This window comes from Lytechinus variegatus, chromosome 12, assembly GCF_018143015.1.
Source record: "Lytechinus variegatus isolate NC3 chromosome 12, Lvar_3.0, whole genome shotgun sequence".
Classification (NCBI taxonomy): domain Eukaryota; kingdom Metazoa; phylum Echinodermata; class Echinoidea; order Temnopleuroida; family Toxopneustidae; genus Lytechinus; species Lytechinus variegatus.
The window spans coordinates 29,578,196-29,596,560 of record NC_054751.1 but is presented as its reverse complement, the minus strand read 5'-3'; the positions used below and the strand labels follow the sequence as shown (position 1 = coordinate 29,596,560).

General features: G+C 34.0%; 1 protein-coding gene across 1 annotated transcript in view; it reads right to left on the bottom strand.

Moving 5' to 3' along the window:
- Positions 1-7,116, bottom strand: part of LOC121425375 (angiopoietin-1 receptor-like) — a 28,304-nt gene extending 21,188 nt beyond the window's left edge. The window contains exons 1-4 of the mRNA XM_041621403.1: positions 7,089-7,116; positions 4,170-4,490; positions 2,347-2,619; positions 685-819 (exon numbers count right to left, since the gene is read on the bottom strand). Of these exons, the coding sequence (XP_041477337.1) occupies positions 685-819; positions 2,347-2,619; positions 4,170-4,490; positions 7,089-7,116 (757 nt within the window). The remainder of the gene's footprint in view (positions 1-684; positions 820-2,346; positions 2,620-4,169; positions 4,491-7,088) is intronic.
- Positions 7,117-18,365: the final 11,249 nt, after the last annotated feature.

Sequence of the window (18,365 nt, the reverse complement as noted above, 5' to 3'; positions counted from 1 at the left end):
TTGACAAAGAACCTTACCTGGCGACTTATTTGTGGTTTTGGGGAGGTAGGTCACAAATTTTTATGTACATGTAGACTGTTTCATAATTGGTTAATATGCCAGATAATGAATAATAATAATAATAATAATAATAATAATAAAAATGATGATGATGATGATGGATGATGATCATGGTAATAATGATGATAGTGAATCATGATTACAGTAATAATAGAAACAAGAGTTTTACGGGGCAATAGCATAATATGCCCGCCTGTCACGCGGAAAGTGGAGTTATTGGCCAAAGAAGAAGAATGGAAGACGGCGATTCTATATTTGACCTTTTGACCTCAGAATCAAATCATGTAAGTATCACACACACACAATTGTGTGAGCCCATATTAAGTTGAACTGAAGTTATCGCGTTTACAAGGAGCTGAGAAAGGTAAGATGAAAATATGTTACTGTGACCTTAATCTTTGATCTATTGATCTCAAAATCAATAGGCCTTCTGGGATCCATGCTAGTTTATCATACACACTAAATTATATGAGCATAGGTTAGGTTAAACTGAAGAAATCGCGTTTAAAAAGAGGTCAAAGACGGACGGACAGACAGACGGACACCGTAATACCACAATACGTCTCGTATTAAGACGGGCGTATAAAAATAGATGCCCGTATATTTTTTTTTGATAATGCTCACTTTCTAAACAATTCTTTCCTTTGAAATTGTTTGGGCAGATGCAAAGACCAGATTTATCATCACAGACACCACCGTTGTAGCAGTTATCACAGACACCATAACATCTAGGTGGACCCCACTTACCGGCAGGACATTCTAATGGCAGACACAAAGATGAAAAAAAAGATAAAATGAATAGAGAATTAGCAGAGGCCATGGACAAAAGGGAACTGAAACAAAGTAAGTACTCTGTGTTTTGTCAAAATTATGCAAGTTGGGTTGTTAATTAAAATCATTTAAAATAAAAAAGGTCGCTTTTCATTGACTAAGCACAATTGCCAGTGGGTTGAATTTGCCCATCCCCCTAAACAAATTTTGTTCCTACACCACAGCGTAATTTGACCGCTCCGCTTGCTGACTTCCTATTTTCAAGTCTCACATATTTCATCTTTTGAGACTAAATCTACGTTGGACCATTCCGGCAAAAATCATATTCTTTATTCTCACTTATTGCAATATTCTTGTGAGAAGTTAATTGTCATAATGCATTACCCTATCATGTGTAAATAAAATTGGATATAAAACAAATTTGTTTTATTAAAATTAACAAATTTTTGATGAAAAAGATATTTTTCTTTGCCAGTGTTATTAATGTCATAATGAAAATTTCAAATTGTCCTTTGGATCATCAGAGCAATAAAAAATCTATAGGTTTTGAGACAAAAAAAACCAACAAAATGTTTAAAAATTGGACCTAACCCCATTTGACTTATGAGCTCTTCAGAAGAGCTTGGTTGGAAAAGAGGTTAGGTGTAATCCCCACCGAAATATACTTTCTTTTATTCTCCCATATATTGCAATATTTTTATGTGAAACTAAATTTTCATGATACCCTACCGTGTGAACATAAAATTGGGTATATAAGAAATCTACCTGTCTTCATATTTGTCCTATTATTCTTTTCCCAAAAAATCTTTGTGGACCTAACCCTTTTGCAACAACACTGAAATGGACCTATTGACCCCTTTTGAAAAAAATTGATTTTTTATTAGATATTTTTGCTCATTTTTTAATGAAAAAAATCAACTTTTCTTTGGTATCATCTTATAGAGCTACTAAAAAAGCTATACATTGAGACAAAAAAATTCAACAAATTTGATGAAAAATGGACCGGACCCCATTTGCAACTGATCTCTTCATTTCTGATAAAGAAATTATCAAAAACGTGATTTCGTGTACAACGTACATTAATTTTCATTTATGTAAAAAACATTTGCATATGGTGCATTAAGCCAAAACTCATAAACGTAGGATTATTTTTTTTTTACTTTACTGGTTTGAATTGATGAGAAAAAACATAAATACTGAGTCAATATGATTGGCAATAATCCATTTATCAACCCGGTGAAACTATTGACTATTGAATTTTTAAGCATTGTTTTAATATACAAAGTACTTTTTTTATTAAGCTGTAAATGAGTAACAAAATCTCGTAGCAACGTTTCTTTTAAAATCAGGATATTTTTTTCCTAATAAAGAATATATAATTTCATATATTGAGAAGGACACCATAGAAAGGAAAGTCATATATCTCACTGCTTCCTTGAAAGCTAAAGTTTATTTAGTTTATGAAGACATCTTAAAATAAGTCTAATTAATTAGAAATTAGGAGATGGGGATTACCCCTGACGATAAGTCTGTATATTCCTCCTCTGTTTTGATCTCTCTCGCCATCGTAGTAGATCTCATAAATCCCTTGGTCTGATATCCGGATTGGGCTTGGGAAGCTGATACTGGTCTGTCCCTCAAATTGTGTAAGAACATCACCACCATCTTTCCTCCATGTGATACTTCCATCATCATCAGGTTGGTATCGATCAGTCATTGAGATCACTACTCCTGTGTCTGCCACACTGACTGTCTTTGTAAACACTCCATCACTTGGTATGAACTTAGCTGTTAATATGAAAAAATAAACGCTCATGAAGATTGAAACATAATTGAACTGGGGCCTGTTGCAGAAAGAGTTGCGTTTAAACGCAAGTCCTAAATGCGCGCTGTTGATTGGTTGAAAATCAAGTTGTGCATGATTTTTAGAGTTGCGATCGATTGCAACTCTTTCTGCAACGGGCCCCTGGTGTCTAAATCTTATTCTCAATGCACCATTATGCAACTTTTTTCTCAAATAAAGTAGTCTTTCTTGCAATTACTTATTAGATAAATGCAATGACACGTATTCTGCAGTCGGGTTTAACTTTAACTTAGGTTTAAAGTTGGGGTTTGAGTATGGATAGCAAATTGTTAATACATCACTAGCAGTAGATATAAAATATTTGAGCTCATTTGGCTCTCAAATCATTCTTAACTGTCTAGGAAGTATAAACAGATGATTGTCTTCACCATCGATGAATCGGAAAGAGCACAGTAAACATAAGAAACATACAACTTAATACAACTTTTGGGACCCATGTCTTCCCATAATTCTACCTAAGAGTTAGACCATGGTCTAAGTTAAACCTGGCATCATAATACGGGCAAATGCATTTAACTGGGGGGGGGGGGGGGGCAGTAAAAGCGCAGGACCACAGTTGATTATGCATGAAATATTTCAAAAAATTCAAACTGACAGGAATATTATTAAAGCTAATCAAACATAATGCGTGAGTGCGTTACAACTACAATCACTGATTTTAATGAGAAAAATGGTAACACACACAATACAAACATAATCCCTACAAATATTTTCTCGAAAACAATCTGATCCGTTTTTATATATAGTTGGTGTTCTTTGTGAGATGTATATTTTGAACGTAAAAGTAAGGTATGTCAATAACAAATTCAGACGTTTAAGCCTTAGTGCATATGCCGTGTACATTGACGCATGCGAAATGGTTTCGGTTGGAGAGGTGATTTGACCAATGGAATAAATTACCAGTGATCCACCAATAATCCAAATTAAATGCAATATCGATTCGATGGATTGTAATGATCTATATCTAAGCCTTAATGCACTAACTTTTTCCTCACTAAATATTTACTCGATTTGTTTGAAAAACCACTTTCTTATCTATGTCGTAATCTATTGTAGGCCCTGCATTTCGAATATCTCCAGCCAGCTGGGTTAGTAGAGGCTCGCCGCTGGCTCAGGGGGCATATACGATGATTACCATCAGTCGTAAATGCATGGAAGCGGGATTAAATCTCGCAGCATGGTGCGGGTGTCGCGTGAAAGAATTTTGCACACGATCGAAAATCAGATCTATAGGGCCTGTAACACAAAGCTTAGCAATGATTGTAGAGCAGTTTTCTACGTTTGCTTCCATTGACCATAATGTACAATAAATCTTAAAAACCAAGTGTATGATTAATCGTTAAATTTTGTGTTAGTTGATCTTAATGCTACCGTCCCTGAGGTTTGCGAAAGATGGCTATCATATTTTTTTCCCATCGTGGCTAGTTAGCTTACAGCATGCCGCTGTGAAAAGAAGAAGAACAAAAGATCTTACCATCACTTCTCTGAAAAAATGTAGTGACCCTTGTTACATCTCCACAAGCCGTAGCAGCCTCGCAGTAGAAGGGACCAAACCCGTTCGTATGCCAATAATCTCCATAATCAGAGAACCAAACAATCAATACATCTGCATGTATAGGGACAGGGTGATTTCTGTGTGGTGGTGGTGATATACTGGTTGTTATGGGTGCAGACCGTCCGAAGGACAATGTAGCATCCGCATGTTGTACACTGCGGTAGCATTGGTACCGTACATCATTTGATGTTTCGATTGCTGTATATCCTACGGACAGCACTGTGATACGAACCACCTCACCTGAAAATTAATAAGGAGATTAAACATAATTTCAATGCATTTTCACGCTTGAAAGTCCAAGTGTAGAACGCATTCTTACATTGTAAATATGTTCTTTATTTTGGTCAACTCATTTTATGAACGAGATGCGTACTGAATGAATGAAAACATGGTGATATTGAAACAGTCGACTTTCAATGTAAAAGACATTAGTTGAAGCAAACATTTATTTCATGAGAAAGTCTTAAAAATTAGGGTGAATTGCCATTATATATCATAGTTCTATAGTTTTGGTACATTAAAATGAAATTATCTTTCCGAAATCATGATATCTTAGCTACATACGGGCATTTCTCTGTTCTGTGGACTGGGGCCTTAGAGTAAGGCCCCCATTCCACAGAACAGAGACTATTGAAGAACCACTGAAAGACTTTTAATTGGTGAGGTCTTACAGCGGTCTTCAAGATCACAGAAATTTGTCATTTCTGTGAAATGGCTCAGAAAGACCCATCAAAGAACTGATGGATTACTATTCCTAGACCAGTCCTATAGAGATCTTTCAATGGCCTTTCAGAGATCTTTTATGCAACAAGTGATCTTCCAGAATTATTTCCATTGACTTTGCCTGGTCTTTCAATGATCTCTTATGAGTCTTACAGTGAACTCCGCAAAAATCTTGAGAGACTGCCAAAAGATCTTTGAAAGACTATGAAGACCTTTGAAAGTTCATCGAAAGACAGCTGAAAGACCACTGAAAGACTATTTTCTTGTAAGACTGTTTTGAAACGTTTCAAAAAGGTTTGGAGTCTATGAACACCACGAAGACCGCTGAAAGATCGGTCAGGACTTGTGTAAGACCTCAAAGACCATTGTAAGTTCATTGAGAAACCTCTGAAAGATCAGCCAAAATTCACGGTCTTTCAAAGGTCTTTCAGCGGTCTTCTTCTCTGTGGAATGGGGGTTTAATACAAAGAACACATTTATGGGATAGTGCACTTATATTTTTCGGGAAAATATCCGACAGTTTATTCCATGATTATTTTTCAGCAATTAGTACACATTTTCTTCCAAAGCCATTTGGTACGTTTTTTTATTAATACATACAAAAACTTGGGTGGTAATTCTATTGGACAACATTTAAACTCGTTTTATATTTATGATATTTATCTTCAAGAAAGCATTTGATTCGATTGATCACGATTTTACTTTTATTTGAAGACCTAGAATCGATAGCCGGAGGTCCAATGTTGATCAACTGGGTCAAAACCTTTTATCAAAACATTGAGGGATGTGTGCTAAATAATGTGCTAAATAATCTACCGCCTATATCCTATATCAAGAGGTATAGGCAGGGGGATCTATTTACTCCGTATCTTGTTTCTGATTGTAATCGAAGTATTACAATTACGTGTAAGAGTTTTTTAAAAATACAGATATGTAGTTCTGAATCCAACCTCTCAATGTATGCCGGTGATATTATTTTTTTTTGCCCTTTGCTTTAAAGTCTTACTCAAAATATAATAGCAGGGCCTGCTGGGAGAACAGTTTTCGGAACTGAAGTGGCTACCCTGGGTAAATATGCCACTACTATTATTATTATTATTAAATATTAAAACAATTTGAAAGTTGTTCCAGCCTGACATTTAGCAATGAAAATACACAAATACTAAAAGAGGAAAGAGATGTTAATTGTATCGATGACGTCAACACAGTACAGATTTAAAAAGACCTTGGAAGAGATGTTGGTATGGTGCCAGATACATCCAAGGTTAAATGAAAATAAGGATCTATTGTTATGAACAAAACAGAAATAGAATATGTGGAAACAATGAAATGGTAATTATGTGGTAATGTGGAGCGTTGTGGCCCAGTGGAATCGTCTTCGGACTTTGAAACAGAGGGTCGTGGGTTCAAATTCCAGCCATGGCGTCATTTCCTTCAGCAAGAAACTGATCCACAATGTGCTGCACTCAACCCAGGTGAGGTAAATGGGTACCGGGAGGAAGTAATTCCTTAAAAAGCTGTGTGCGCTATGAACGCCTAGCTTAGCCACAGTGGTGTTAAAACTGACACCAATTGGTGTTAGTAGAGGACCACACCCGAGGTGTTAAAACAACACCCTTCAGATTGAACATAACACCAAAGAGTGTAACTGTAACAACCATATGTGTTACAATAACACCTATAGGTGTAAAACTAATACCACCAATTTAACACCGGTGTAAAATAACTGGTGTGGTCCTCTATGTACACCGGTTAACACCACAGTTTTTGCTGTGTACGTATGCAAAGTATATTAATATTGTACCCACGTAATGCAGCAATAGAAGTTTGAATTTTATTCGAGGCAACAAGCTTCCCTCCCCTCCCACCCAGGTACTTTTGTAATGTTTCATTGTGACCGGAGGACCAACGTCAGAACACAATTTAGACACACATGGGAATGTGTGAAGGAGTCTCATAATAATGAGGTAGTGAGTGTTTATTGTTGGGTGTCACACAAAAATTTATTTCAGTTCATGTATTGTTTATAAAACTTCAGGACCCTGACCGGTGTAAAACAATCATACATATATATATATCAAAAGAAAGGTAATGATTCAAAGAATACAAATATACCAAAAACATTACATAGCTCTCCTTCCATTTCTTAAAGATATTAAATAAAAATCAAAGAAACTTCTCCTCCAAAGTAGGCTTCGATTGAGCACGGCACGTCGCCTGGAAATGATGACGTCACGTTGTGTCTGGAGGGTTGTGATTCCATAGGTTTGTGTACAAAAGCACTGGGTATTTTCTTCCATTTCCATGTTATGAATTCCTTTATTTTCGTTTTCAGATGAAAATGTCACTCAAAATTATTCACTATTGAAATTGCTGTAAACCTAAAACTATTCATTACAATTTTTTTTTTAAAGATTTATTTGCTAGGCTCTTATTGGGCTTAAATTGCTATGTCAGGAAAAGTTGTTATACAAAATCTAAAAGCAGATAGAATTGAAATCTGCGCCAAATAAGCAGGAAATAAAATATAGCAAAAACTAGTTTAAAGCTGTAGATTTCATAAATTCAAGCTTGTGGGAAAAATATATGTGATATCCCTCTGTGATAGAAGAGAATGAAATGCATTATCTGGAAAAATCACCAGTTTTTTGTGTACAAACCTATGAAATCAAGACGCTTCTTACACAACGTGACGTCAAGGTCTCGAGGCAAGTGAAATGCACAATAAAGCCTATTTTTTAAGCTGGGTTCAAAGCCCAATAATTGGAATATTTTTAAGCGAAATACTCAGCTGGGAAGCGGTGAAAATGCATAAAGCATACATTGCTGTGTTTAGTAGCTTATAAGCTTTCGATTGGTATATATATTGTCAATTTCATTTTTAGGTCCGGTCTGGGTTTTTAAGCAACAAAAATTATAGTTTGTGTATGAAAATCAGGTCATGAAATTTGCATATAATCATTTTGATAGATTTCGTTGCTTCCACAAAAAATTGTTAAATTTTTTTTTCTCCTATTTTTTCTTACTGTACTTTTGTGACATTTCATGTCAAGTATAGAATTGTTATATTTCTCAAATTATTATTTCATCTGTTTATATCTTTACTTTCAAGCATAACATTACTATAATCTTTGTTCATATATCTACTTTGGATAGAATATGTACGTCTGTAATCTGAAGTGAAATTATTGACTGAGGTCTCAGCCTCCCTTTTAGACAAGGTGCAGGAGTTATCATATGCAAATTAGGCCATAAAGCTCATTTATTATTATTTTGGGAAATTTCTTGGTTCATAATAGCCAAAAATCAAAAACAAATTCTCATCTTTAACTATTTAATATTTGGTGTATTTTTCAGCATGCATAAACACTCTAAATATGATGGATTTAAATTCATATTTCAAAACACATACTAACAACTAAATCCAAGCTGGCTTCCAAAAAGGAGTCTGATATGGCTTCTGATACTTATGAAGAAAAAGGCAAAATTCATGTAATATCCGTCTGTTGGTGTATGCATCATAGTTTCAAGTGTCAAATAACACTTTGAATTAATTACAACATGCATTAGTTTATGTGCCTACACAGCAAGAAACTGTGGTATTAACCAGTGTACATAGAGGACCACACCAGTTATTTTACACCAGTGTTAAATTGGTGGTGTTAGTTTTACACCTATAAATGTTATTACAACACCTTTTGTTATTACATTTACACTCTTTGGTGTTATGTTTAATCTCTAGGGTGTAATTTGAACACCTCAGGGTGTAGTACTCTATTAACACCAATCGGTGTCAGTTTGAACACCGCAGTTTTTACAGTGTAAAACCAAAGAAGGCTTTCAAAATGGGGTCTACCAAATGTACCTAGCAGACCTGTTACCGTAGTGATCTTGAGAAGAAGGCGATGTCCCTCTCCATATTAAACACTGCATTGGTGTAACATCATTGGGTGAATCTCTTGGATTTTGAAATTGCGGCTGAACCTTTTTTTTAGGAAAACACTGGTAGAAATTTCAGCATGAACAGACGAAGAATTTTTCTACTAATATCCTAAATCGACCGAGAAGGAAATACTAGAGGATTCTAATAATTGTAAGAAACAAAACCGAAAAAAAACAGGCAAAGCAAAGCAAAACACACAAACCAAGAATCGGTTAATATTTTTCCCATTACACATGTAAATGTTAATTATAATGATGATTTCATTTGCATAAAACTACAATGACTATGCGGCACGATTGATGAAAGAGTGCTTCAGAGTGAGTGTTAAGGTCAAATACAATGGCCTAAATTAAAAATCTTTAGCGGATTATTATCTTTTTTGCCTTAGTAATTTTTCAGAGTGTCAAAAATGTTTATAAAGTCACTATGTACAATGGACCTGACTTTATTTGTCGAGATATCTAGTCTATTATAATATATTAAAACATATTTATTTCAACAGTTCCGCTCCATCATATTGTTAAACAAATTTAAGTCGAATTTAAATTAATACGATGAGATGCAAATTCAATACAGCGTATCCCACCAATATGTGCTGATGACAATTACATGAGTACAGTTTGAAAATTACCAATTACAATGTATTTATTCTTTTTTTTGTTAAAAAGCATTTTCTTTAAATAGCTGGTTTAAATTACATGCGATATGGTCAATTGAACACAGAGATACGAACTTTTCTTCAGATTTCATTGGAAAATATCCGAATCCAACTTTTGCATTAAGTAGTTTGTTTAGAAAGGTTCAGCTGATTTATCTATTTCAGGGGAGCAAATTAATATTTGTTTGTATTAATTTTACTATACTGTGAGACACGATGTATTAATCAATAATAAATGAATTACTCACCGCAAGATACGGGAGATAAAGATTGGGCGATAAAGACGGCGACAAGTATCAACTTTGACAAAACACATCTCTCCATATCTGAAGATCAGAATCAATGCTTCCCTGCATATGAAAGAAAGACAATATGTAATTATGCAATCAGAGTTACATACCTGCTGAAATAAGGTTCTGTATTTTTGAAGGTTCGTTAAATCGTGGTGGAAGGGGGGGGGGGATAATGTTGTTCGATTGTTATGAGGATGGGGAGGCAAAAACAAGGGCTATGGATCAAAGTAGAGCAAAGATTTTTGAAGTATTTTTAGATTATAGTATTAAGGCTTTATTTTTCCGCGAGAGAGTGTAACGAGTGAGTGGTTTGAAAAAAAAAATCAAAGCTGATGTTTAAACACTGTTTTTTTTTGTTTATTACTGTTCAAAGGACATTCTTGGGAGGTGGTTCGAGCGTGAAAAGCAAGCACAAGCTTTTGGACATTTCGATGAGAAATGAAAATGAAACATTCTGAGCCTGTATGTCATCAGGATCCTGAGCAGTAGAGCCAGGGTAGGGCTGGTGTTGGGCGCAATCTGATGAAAGCCGTTCATGTGATTTTTTTCAAATCAAAATGTAATTCTTCTGATTTTGCCCATAATGATAAATGATGCTGCAAATTATCTCATACTCACAATCATTACATCACTGCATGCACATTATTAAAAGTATTGGTTTTACAATAAGTTGGGGACCTTGTAGCTTTAACAACGAAATAGCGGGGGTAAATAACGTATCTGGTAAACATGTTTATGTCTCTTTATAATCATTGTAATGCTCCATTACGGACGATGCTTAACTGAAAATAAGCAAAAAGTTAAGTAGTTTGGATATTCAAAAAGTTACAAAGCCATCAGATAGTACAATTTGAAAATTCTTCTTCTCTTCTGCTCCTTTTTACTGTTTCTTCTTCTATACTTACTTGTTCTGCTTCTTCTTTTTCTTCTTCTTGTTCTTCTGCTTCTTTTTCTGAATCTTTTTCGTCGTCTCCTTTTTTTCGCCTTTTTCTTGCTGTTGTTCTTCTGCGTGCTTTTTTCTTCTCCTTCTTGTTATTACTTTTCTTCTTCTTCTTCAAGTTGTTTTATTTAGGGACTCTTCTTTCAACCTTGATCATTCTCATTTTGTCTTAATTTTCTTTTTGCTTGTTCTTATTTTTTATTCCTTTTCCCGTCCACTCTCATTTTGCATTTACATTTGAGATAAGGGATATGCCTAATATAAGGCCTAGAACGGACAACATACAATGCAGTATTAAATTTCCACAGTGTTTAGGTTCAAAAATGAAAAAGAAAAACACAACATGAATAAACTGTGCGTGTAATGACGTAATGGGAATAGTCCAACAAGCCATTATCGCAAATGGAAATTAGACAGATTGGAAATAAACGCAATAAATGCGATACACCCTAGGAATTAGACGACCTGGAAATTAGTTGAGAGGGAATTAGACAAAGTGGAAAATAGCCGTCATGGAATTTTGACCAACTGCACATTACACCATCTGCTATATAGGGCAAATGAATAATAGACCAAGTGGGATTAGACGAACTGGTATTAGACCAATTGATATTAGACTAACCGACAATTACACGACCCAGTATTAGACCAAATTCGATTAGACCTAGTGACATTAAAATACTTTAGACGAAATGACAACTAGGCAAAGTGTGACGATTAGCTAAACTGGGCATTACTAAAAAAATATAAAACCAATTGACTACTATAGCTCAAGTGGACATTAGACCATTCGGCTATTAGACCAAGTGGCCATTAGGCTAGCTGGCTATTAGCCAAGTTGTCACTAATCTGCATATGCAGACCTCTTTAGTGACCTAGTGAGCCACAAAAGTAGAGTAAAGTTCTTAAAACATGCATGTAAGAGAAACAAAATAAACCGTTATCGTGGGAAATTACAAAAGAATGGAAAGACTTTATCATATTATTGTGAACATAATTTTATCTTTTACTCTCCATTTCCTATCTTATACTTTCCTTTTAGTTTTTTCTGTCGTAAAATTTCCATGGGGACCATGACCATGACTTAACCAGTGAACCACTTTCCAAGAACAAAATATTTACACAACAAAGAATAAAATATCGTGTTGATTTTCCATCGGTATGAATTAATAAAATGCAAAGGTAATTTCTTTAAGGAAAATTGCAAGATAGAAATAGTTCTGTAGTTGTTTATATTTATTTTTTTCACCCTTTTTGAAAATCAAAATAAACTAAGAGACCTTTGATTTACCAGGATTTTTTGTAAACATTTGTTGAAAATAAAACATAATGGATCGTCTATTGAAACATAAATTACATTTACACTATACAGCCTTCTAATGGGGCAGATGGTTATTGCAGACCTCCTAAGAACTACAAAGAAAAAAATTATACGCGTCATTTGGGTCTTCCATATAAAAAAATACCAGACCAGCCGTGCATGATAAAATTTGATGAGAAGTGATTAATAATAAATTCCAGTTGTGGTAACCATGGTAACGATCTCAAAATGAACTGGAACAGAATCCATGAAATTACCACAAAAGTGCTTGTAGTATACGTACAAAATATGTTCCGAATAGTTGTGGAAGAAAAATAAATCAGAAATGTAATGATGGAATTCCATTTTCAAGCATTCTTAATACACTGTTCCACATGTGTCTTTTCTGTGTTGGTGATCATCAGAATGACCGATTTTGAGTTAAGATTTCATGATTTGAAAAAAATAAGTTTCCTTTAAAGTGCAAGAGCTACATGTATAATTATATATTGACAGTTGATTAAAAAACTTTCTCATTGACACAATCTTTGCTGCCACTACTGTCTTTTACCTTTCAGGTTATTATCTGATAATATCTTTTTTGAACTTTTGTTTTGGGTTGATTTTGTACTTAAGATTCAGAAATATGACATAAAGGAAAATAGTCAAATATATCACAATATAAAATACTATCATTCGATATTTTTACGACAAATATTGACAAAAATATTGATAATGCACGAAGGTGAGGTAGCTGATACACCATTTAATTACAAAACCAGCCGGGATACTAACCAATCTCTAACCTTTATTGATCATATATTAGTAATGTTAATCATTTACCCGAGTCGGGAATTATTTTGTCTGATATCTCAGACCATTTTCCGATTTTAAACAGTCCCGTTAAGGTTAACAAAAAATATTCCCCGTAGCAAAAGTTCCTGATAGTAGCACCTAATGATATAGAAATATACAAATACCATTAATAATATATTCACCACACACCTATAGACACGTACCATTAGTCAATAAATGTTATTTTGAAAAAAATCAAAGACTCACTTGGATATTGAAATTAACATTGCGGTCGATAAATCACAGGAACCATTTATACGCCGATAAAATAAATTGTTCTGAGAAGTCGCATCACAAATACATTATGTATAACAATACTCTTAGAAAAAAAAATCGCGCAGCGATAAACGAAAATACTTTACAAACCAGTTAATTCGTTCCAATCACCATGTAAATATATCATGGAAAACTATAAGCAATGGCTTGAATAAGCATGGCATAGGATCGCAACTTAAAATACTGAAACGCGATGAAGTCGAAATTCATTATTCTCTTCGGATAGCTGACATATTCAATCAATACTTTTCAAAGATCGGAACAATTTTTGACAGCAATATACCATTAACACAAAATGAATTTACTGATTTCATCCACCTACCAAATCCTAATTCTCTTTTTCTATTACCAGTACATTGGAATGAAATAAGAGATACAGTGAACAACTGAAATATATAAATGAAAAAGAGCTGGTATTGATGCTATTGTCTTAAAGAATGCTATAGAATGCATCGTTGATCCATTAAAACACATATTTGATCATTCCTTAAGTATAGCGTCGTGCCAGACAATATGAAAGTATCTAAAATAATTCCAGTGAACATAAATGAATGAAGATAAATGAATAATGTATGTAACTATATACCGTTATCTTTATTGCCTACTGTATCAGATGTTCTGAAAGGATGATTTGTACAAGACTACGATGTTGTTGAATAAATATAATATAATTTCCGAAAGCAGGATAGCCTTAATATATATTTATCGTAATAAGAAATCACTTTCAAAGGCTACGCTCAACTTAATTACTAAAACACACAACGACTTCACATAGATAATAATCTCATGGTAAAAAATATCCGTTTTCACCCAAATACCCATTTTGACACATTTGTGCCTTTTATTTAGCCTGCCCCCGTGCGTTCCCACCTCGTAACAATTGAACAGCAACTGTGTTTCTAATCCCTTTGCCTTCCATCAAGCTTGCCCTTTTCCGGTTTTCCGGCTTATTATATACATTATTCTTTTTATGGATTAACGAACCTTCGGACTAACGAGCATTATTTCGTTTTCGGACCTTCGGAATTACATGTACACACTCAATTCGTTTCGGACTACCGAACCTTAGGAATAACGAACCCCTTTTTTCGGATTAATGCACCCTCGGAAAAACAAACTTCGGAATCGCGGACTTCAACCATATTCGTAATATGTCTGCATGCCCAAACCTTAAATAAACCTAAGTCATTCAGGAGACAAGTTTAACACAACTTGCGATCTTCTTTTTAGCACGAGTAATATGGCATATGTTTAGTCAGTATATGCAGACCTCTTTAGTGACCGAATGAGCCACAAAAGTAGAGTGGCCAGATAGACCAGATTGAGCAAGGTTTTTAAAACGTGCAAGTTAGAGAAAATGGCTTGCAAGAAAAATAAATCCTTTTAATATGAAAATTACCCAAACGAATTGGAAAGACTTTATCATACTATGAGAAACATCATTTATATTTCACTATCTACTTATTTTCCTCTTATTTCCTTTCCTTTCTATTGTTTCTCCATGTCGTATTTTTTACGGGGCTGTGACTATTACCCAAGTACCCCATCCATTCGCTACGCCAGTGAACCAGATTTGTTGGCAGCAAACAAAATGGTGCTAAGTTGATGCAACAAAATTTATTTTATAGATGACGCATGGATTTTCCTTTGGTTTGAAGTAATACCGAAAAAATGGTAAGCTAAAACATACTTTATTTAGGAGGAAAATTGCACTAAAGACATAGTCCTGTAGTTATTTATTCCTTTTTGTCACCCTTTCTGAAGTTTGAACTAATTTTAGAGACGTTCAATTTATCAGGAAAAATGTTTTTCATCAACCACTAGTTGAAAATATAACATTTATAATGGATTGTCTATGGAAACAATTATTACATTTACGATTTACAGCTTTCTAAAGGCGCAAACGATTATTGCACAGGTCTTTAAAATTACAAAGAAAAAACATCAAACGCCTCATTTGGGTTTTCAATGTCAAAATACAGACCAGTCATGCATGTACAAAATTGATGAGAAAGTGATTGAGTTAAATTGCATTTGTGGTAACGATCTCAAAATGACCTTGACAGAATCCATGAAATTACACCAGAGTGTTTATAGTTATACAAAACAAATATGTGCCAAATAGGTCTGGAAAAAATGCGTAATTGCTGAGAAACGAGAGAAATTTGCGCGCAATTCCATGAAACGTCCGTTTTTTCCTAGCAATAATAATAGACTTGTTTTTTTTGTGTTAGTGATCTTCGGGCTTATCGATTTTGAGCTGAGATTTCATGATTTTGAAAAGATTTTAAGTTTTCATTAATATACTTGATATTATTCGGAACAATAATCTTCACTTAAAAGACTTCTCATGAAATAATTGTTAGTGCAACTACTTTTTTTACCTTTAAAGTTATTATTTGGTAATTTTGATATTTTAGTCAAGAGTAATAAGCAATATTATACAAAGGGGAAATAGAGATCTTGAACCAGGTTTCTGTGAAACACTATTTGAAAATTGGGTGCCCAAAACTAGATATTTAATTCACATTATACATGCACATGCTATATGGAAATTTATTGGCTAAGGTCTGGGTATTCATATCTAATGTAGAGTAAAATAACGAAACGTTTAAGTTTGAATTAATATTTATTATCAAGAGAGTATATTCAGAAGTATTCACAACTATTAACATCCCTGAACTGCTGAAAGCTTCATAAAAAATTGGCTCGTCAATTAGAGGAAAAGAAGATTCATTAATATTCTGATTGAACTGTGATTTGAACTGAGGATGTGGAGTGGGCTTCTGAATCCATACTGACTTTTGTAAAGAGCATTATGCTTATTAAATAAAGGATAAGTCTATTGTATATATGCACCTTCCCAAAATTTTGGTAAATTAGGAAGAACGGCGATTGGTCGATAGTTTTTTATGTTTTCCATATCGTCCTTTTTATTTATCTGTGTTACTTTTGATATTTTTATATTATATCACATGGAACTAAACCTTGCTGAAGACTACTATTTAGAAATGTATTTAATGAAGATTAACAATCACATTGATTGGTAGTTTAATTACTTCCAATGAGATATTCAGATATTCAGATATTCAAAATTTATTGTCATGCTCAAAATAAAAATTACATTGGCACAAAATCATATTCCGGCTGTTGGTATTCAAAGAACAATATATAACATATAATAAATAATTACAAAAATAATGGCATTAAATAATATACACAAAGACCTAATACTGACCCAGAACAAATGATACGCTGCAAGGGCAGCTGCACTGAAAAACTTTACCTGGTGCCGGGGGGAAACGTCTCAAGCATGGTGCCAGCCCAACACATCCATGGGCCCCGGTTCGACATTGAAATAATCACAACACATCACACTACAAAAACACAAATAACCCATCCACACCACACCAGTACCCCCCAAACTCCACACCAAAAACACACCTCACACCACAACACAAACCACAAACACACCATACCAACCTACACTACACACCACTACAAGTCACTACAATGTCGAAAACGGCCCATGCAGTGCCGGAAACCACCACCACGCCTGGCGGTCCCCCTCAGGACCAAGCAGCATTGCCTCAGCACAGCCGCCCCAATGAAATAGGATCAAGGCCAGATCTGGATTTTTTTTCATTTGTTTTACAATTTCGAAATTTCATGACATGTAATTGGTTAAAAAAACATAGAAAACCAGTAAAGATTCTTCAGGTATGTGCTAAATCCGATATTATGATCATAAGTCATGATTTATTCTGTAATTTACTAACAATCGCCATATGCATGTTATCTTTATTTGTTTTCATTTTCTTTGAGACTCGATATATTTGTTTTATTATTGTTTCTTTTAAGAAATGTATTTGTTAATTTCCACATTGTAGTCATATCATTTTTTTACGCCATGAAATGTGTCTAGATGAATAATGTGATAGAGCATTTTCTTTTAATTTCAACGAACTTCGAAATTTTGTGTATTTCTAGTTCATTGTTCATTGTCACGAAGCTAAATCATTAAGTTATGTAGGTCCCAGGAATGAGATTCCCCAAATGATATATGAATTTACAATTTATATCTTCCTTTAGAAAACAGTACAAAAATTTTCTAGTGAATGATTATTAATTTTCGCAGTTGATATCAATGCATTACTTGTACCCTATCTACCCCCCCCCCCCCACTTTGATTCGAGTCTTTTTGTATTTTTTTGTCCTCTGTCCCTTTTCCTACATTGCATTTACTACAATGATATGATGTTGTCTTTTTACTATGTTTTGGCGATCCAGCCTTACAGATTTCTGATAACCTTCATGGAAAGCCACGCAATGTATTATATTATCTAATCACATTATTTGATGTAAGTTTCTTTGCATTTTTATCCTATTTGGCGAAATTGACGATTGAATTGAATTGTGTTAGAATGGACTTAAGATGTACTAGTTTTATAAATGTTTTCGTCTTGTACATTTTTTTACGCAAGGTTTGTTTTCAGTATTCTTGACATGATTATTTTTTTGCAGTGGAAAATAATCCTTGTACATAGGAAGACATTTGCTTAAAATAGAATTACATGAGTCCTCAATGTTATTGCACGTATTATTCAAGTCAGTGTCAAGTAATTCTTCCGAAGATTTCAAAATGATTGTCTCGCTAGTTAATATTTTAGAAATAAATGTAATATCTTCAGCATAATTTTTTCATAAATGAAAATGTATCTGTCATCAATAAAGATACTGACAAATCATCAGGTATATCATCAGTTCTGTGTTGATAAATATATTTTCCAGTGGAAGACAAGTGACTAAAATAAGATGAGGTGAAGACTTGGAAAAAAATCTGTCATCTTACTTATAAAATTTTCGCTCGCGCTTCTCGCTCGCATATTTAAATATCAAGTTTGGAAGTTAATATAAAAAACATATTTCACTCGGAAATCAAACTTTGTACGATTTACAAATTGATTTTGTAAAAGTGCTCTGTAAAAATGTCAGCTTTATGGTCTGAATATTAACATTTTATGCTCGCGCTGATTTTGATTATCAGGTACCTATTATTTTCGTGTATTCCATAATGTTTTTAAAATATCCCTTTTCAGGTCTAATTGTCAAAACTTATCAGCTAGC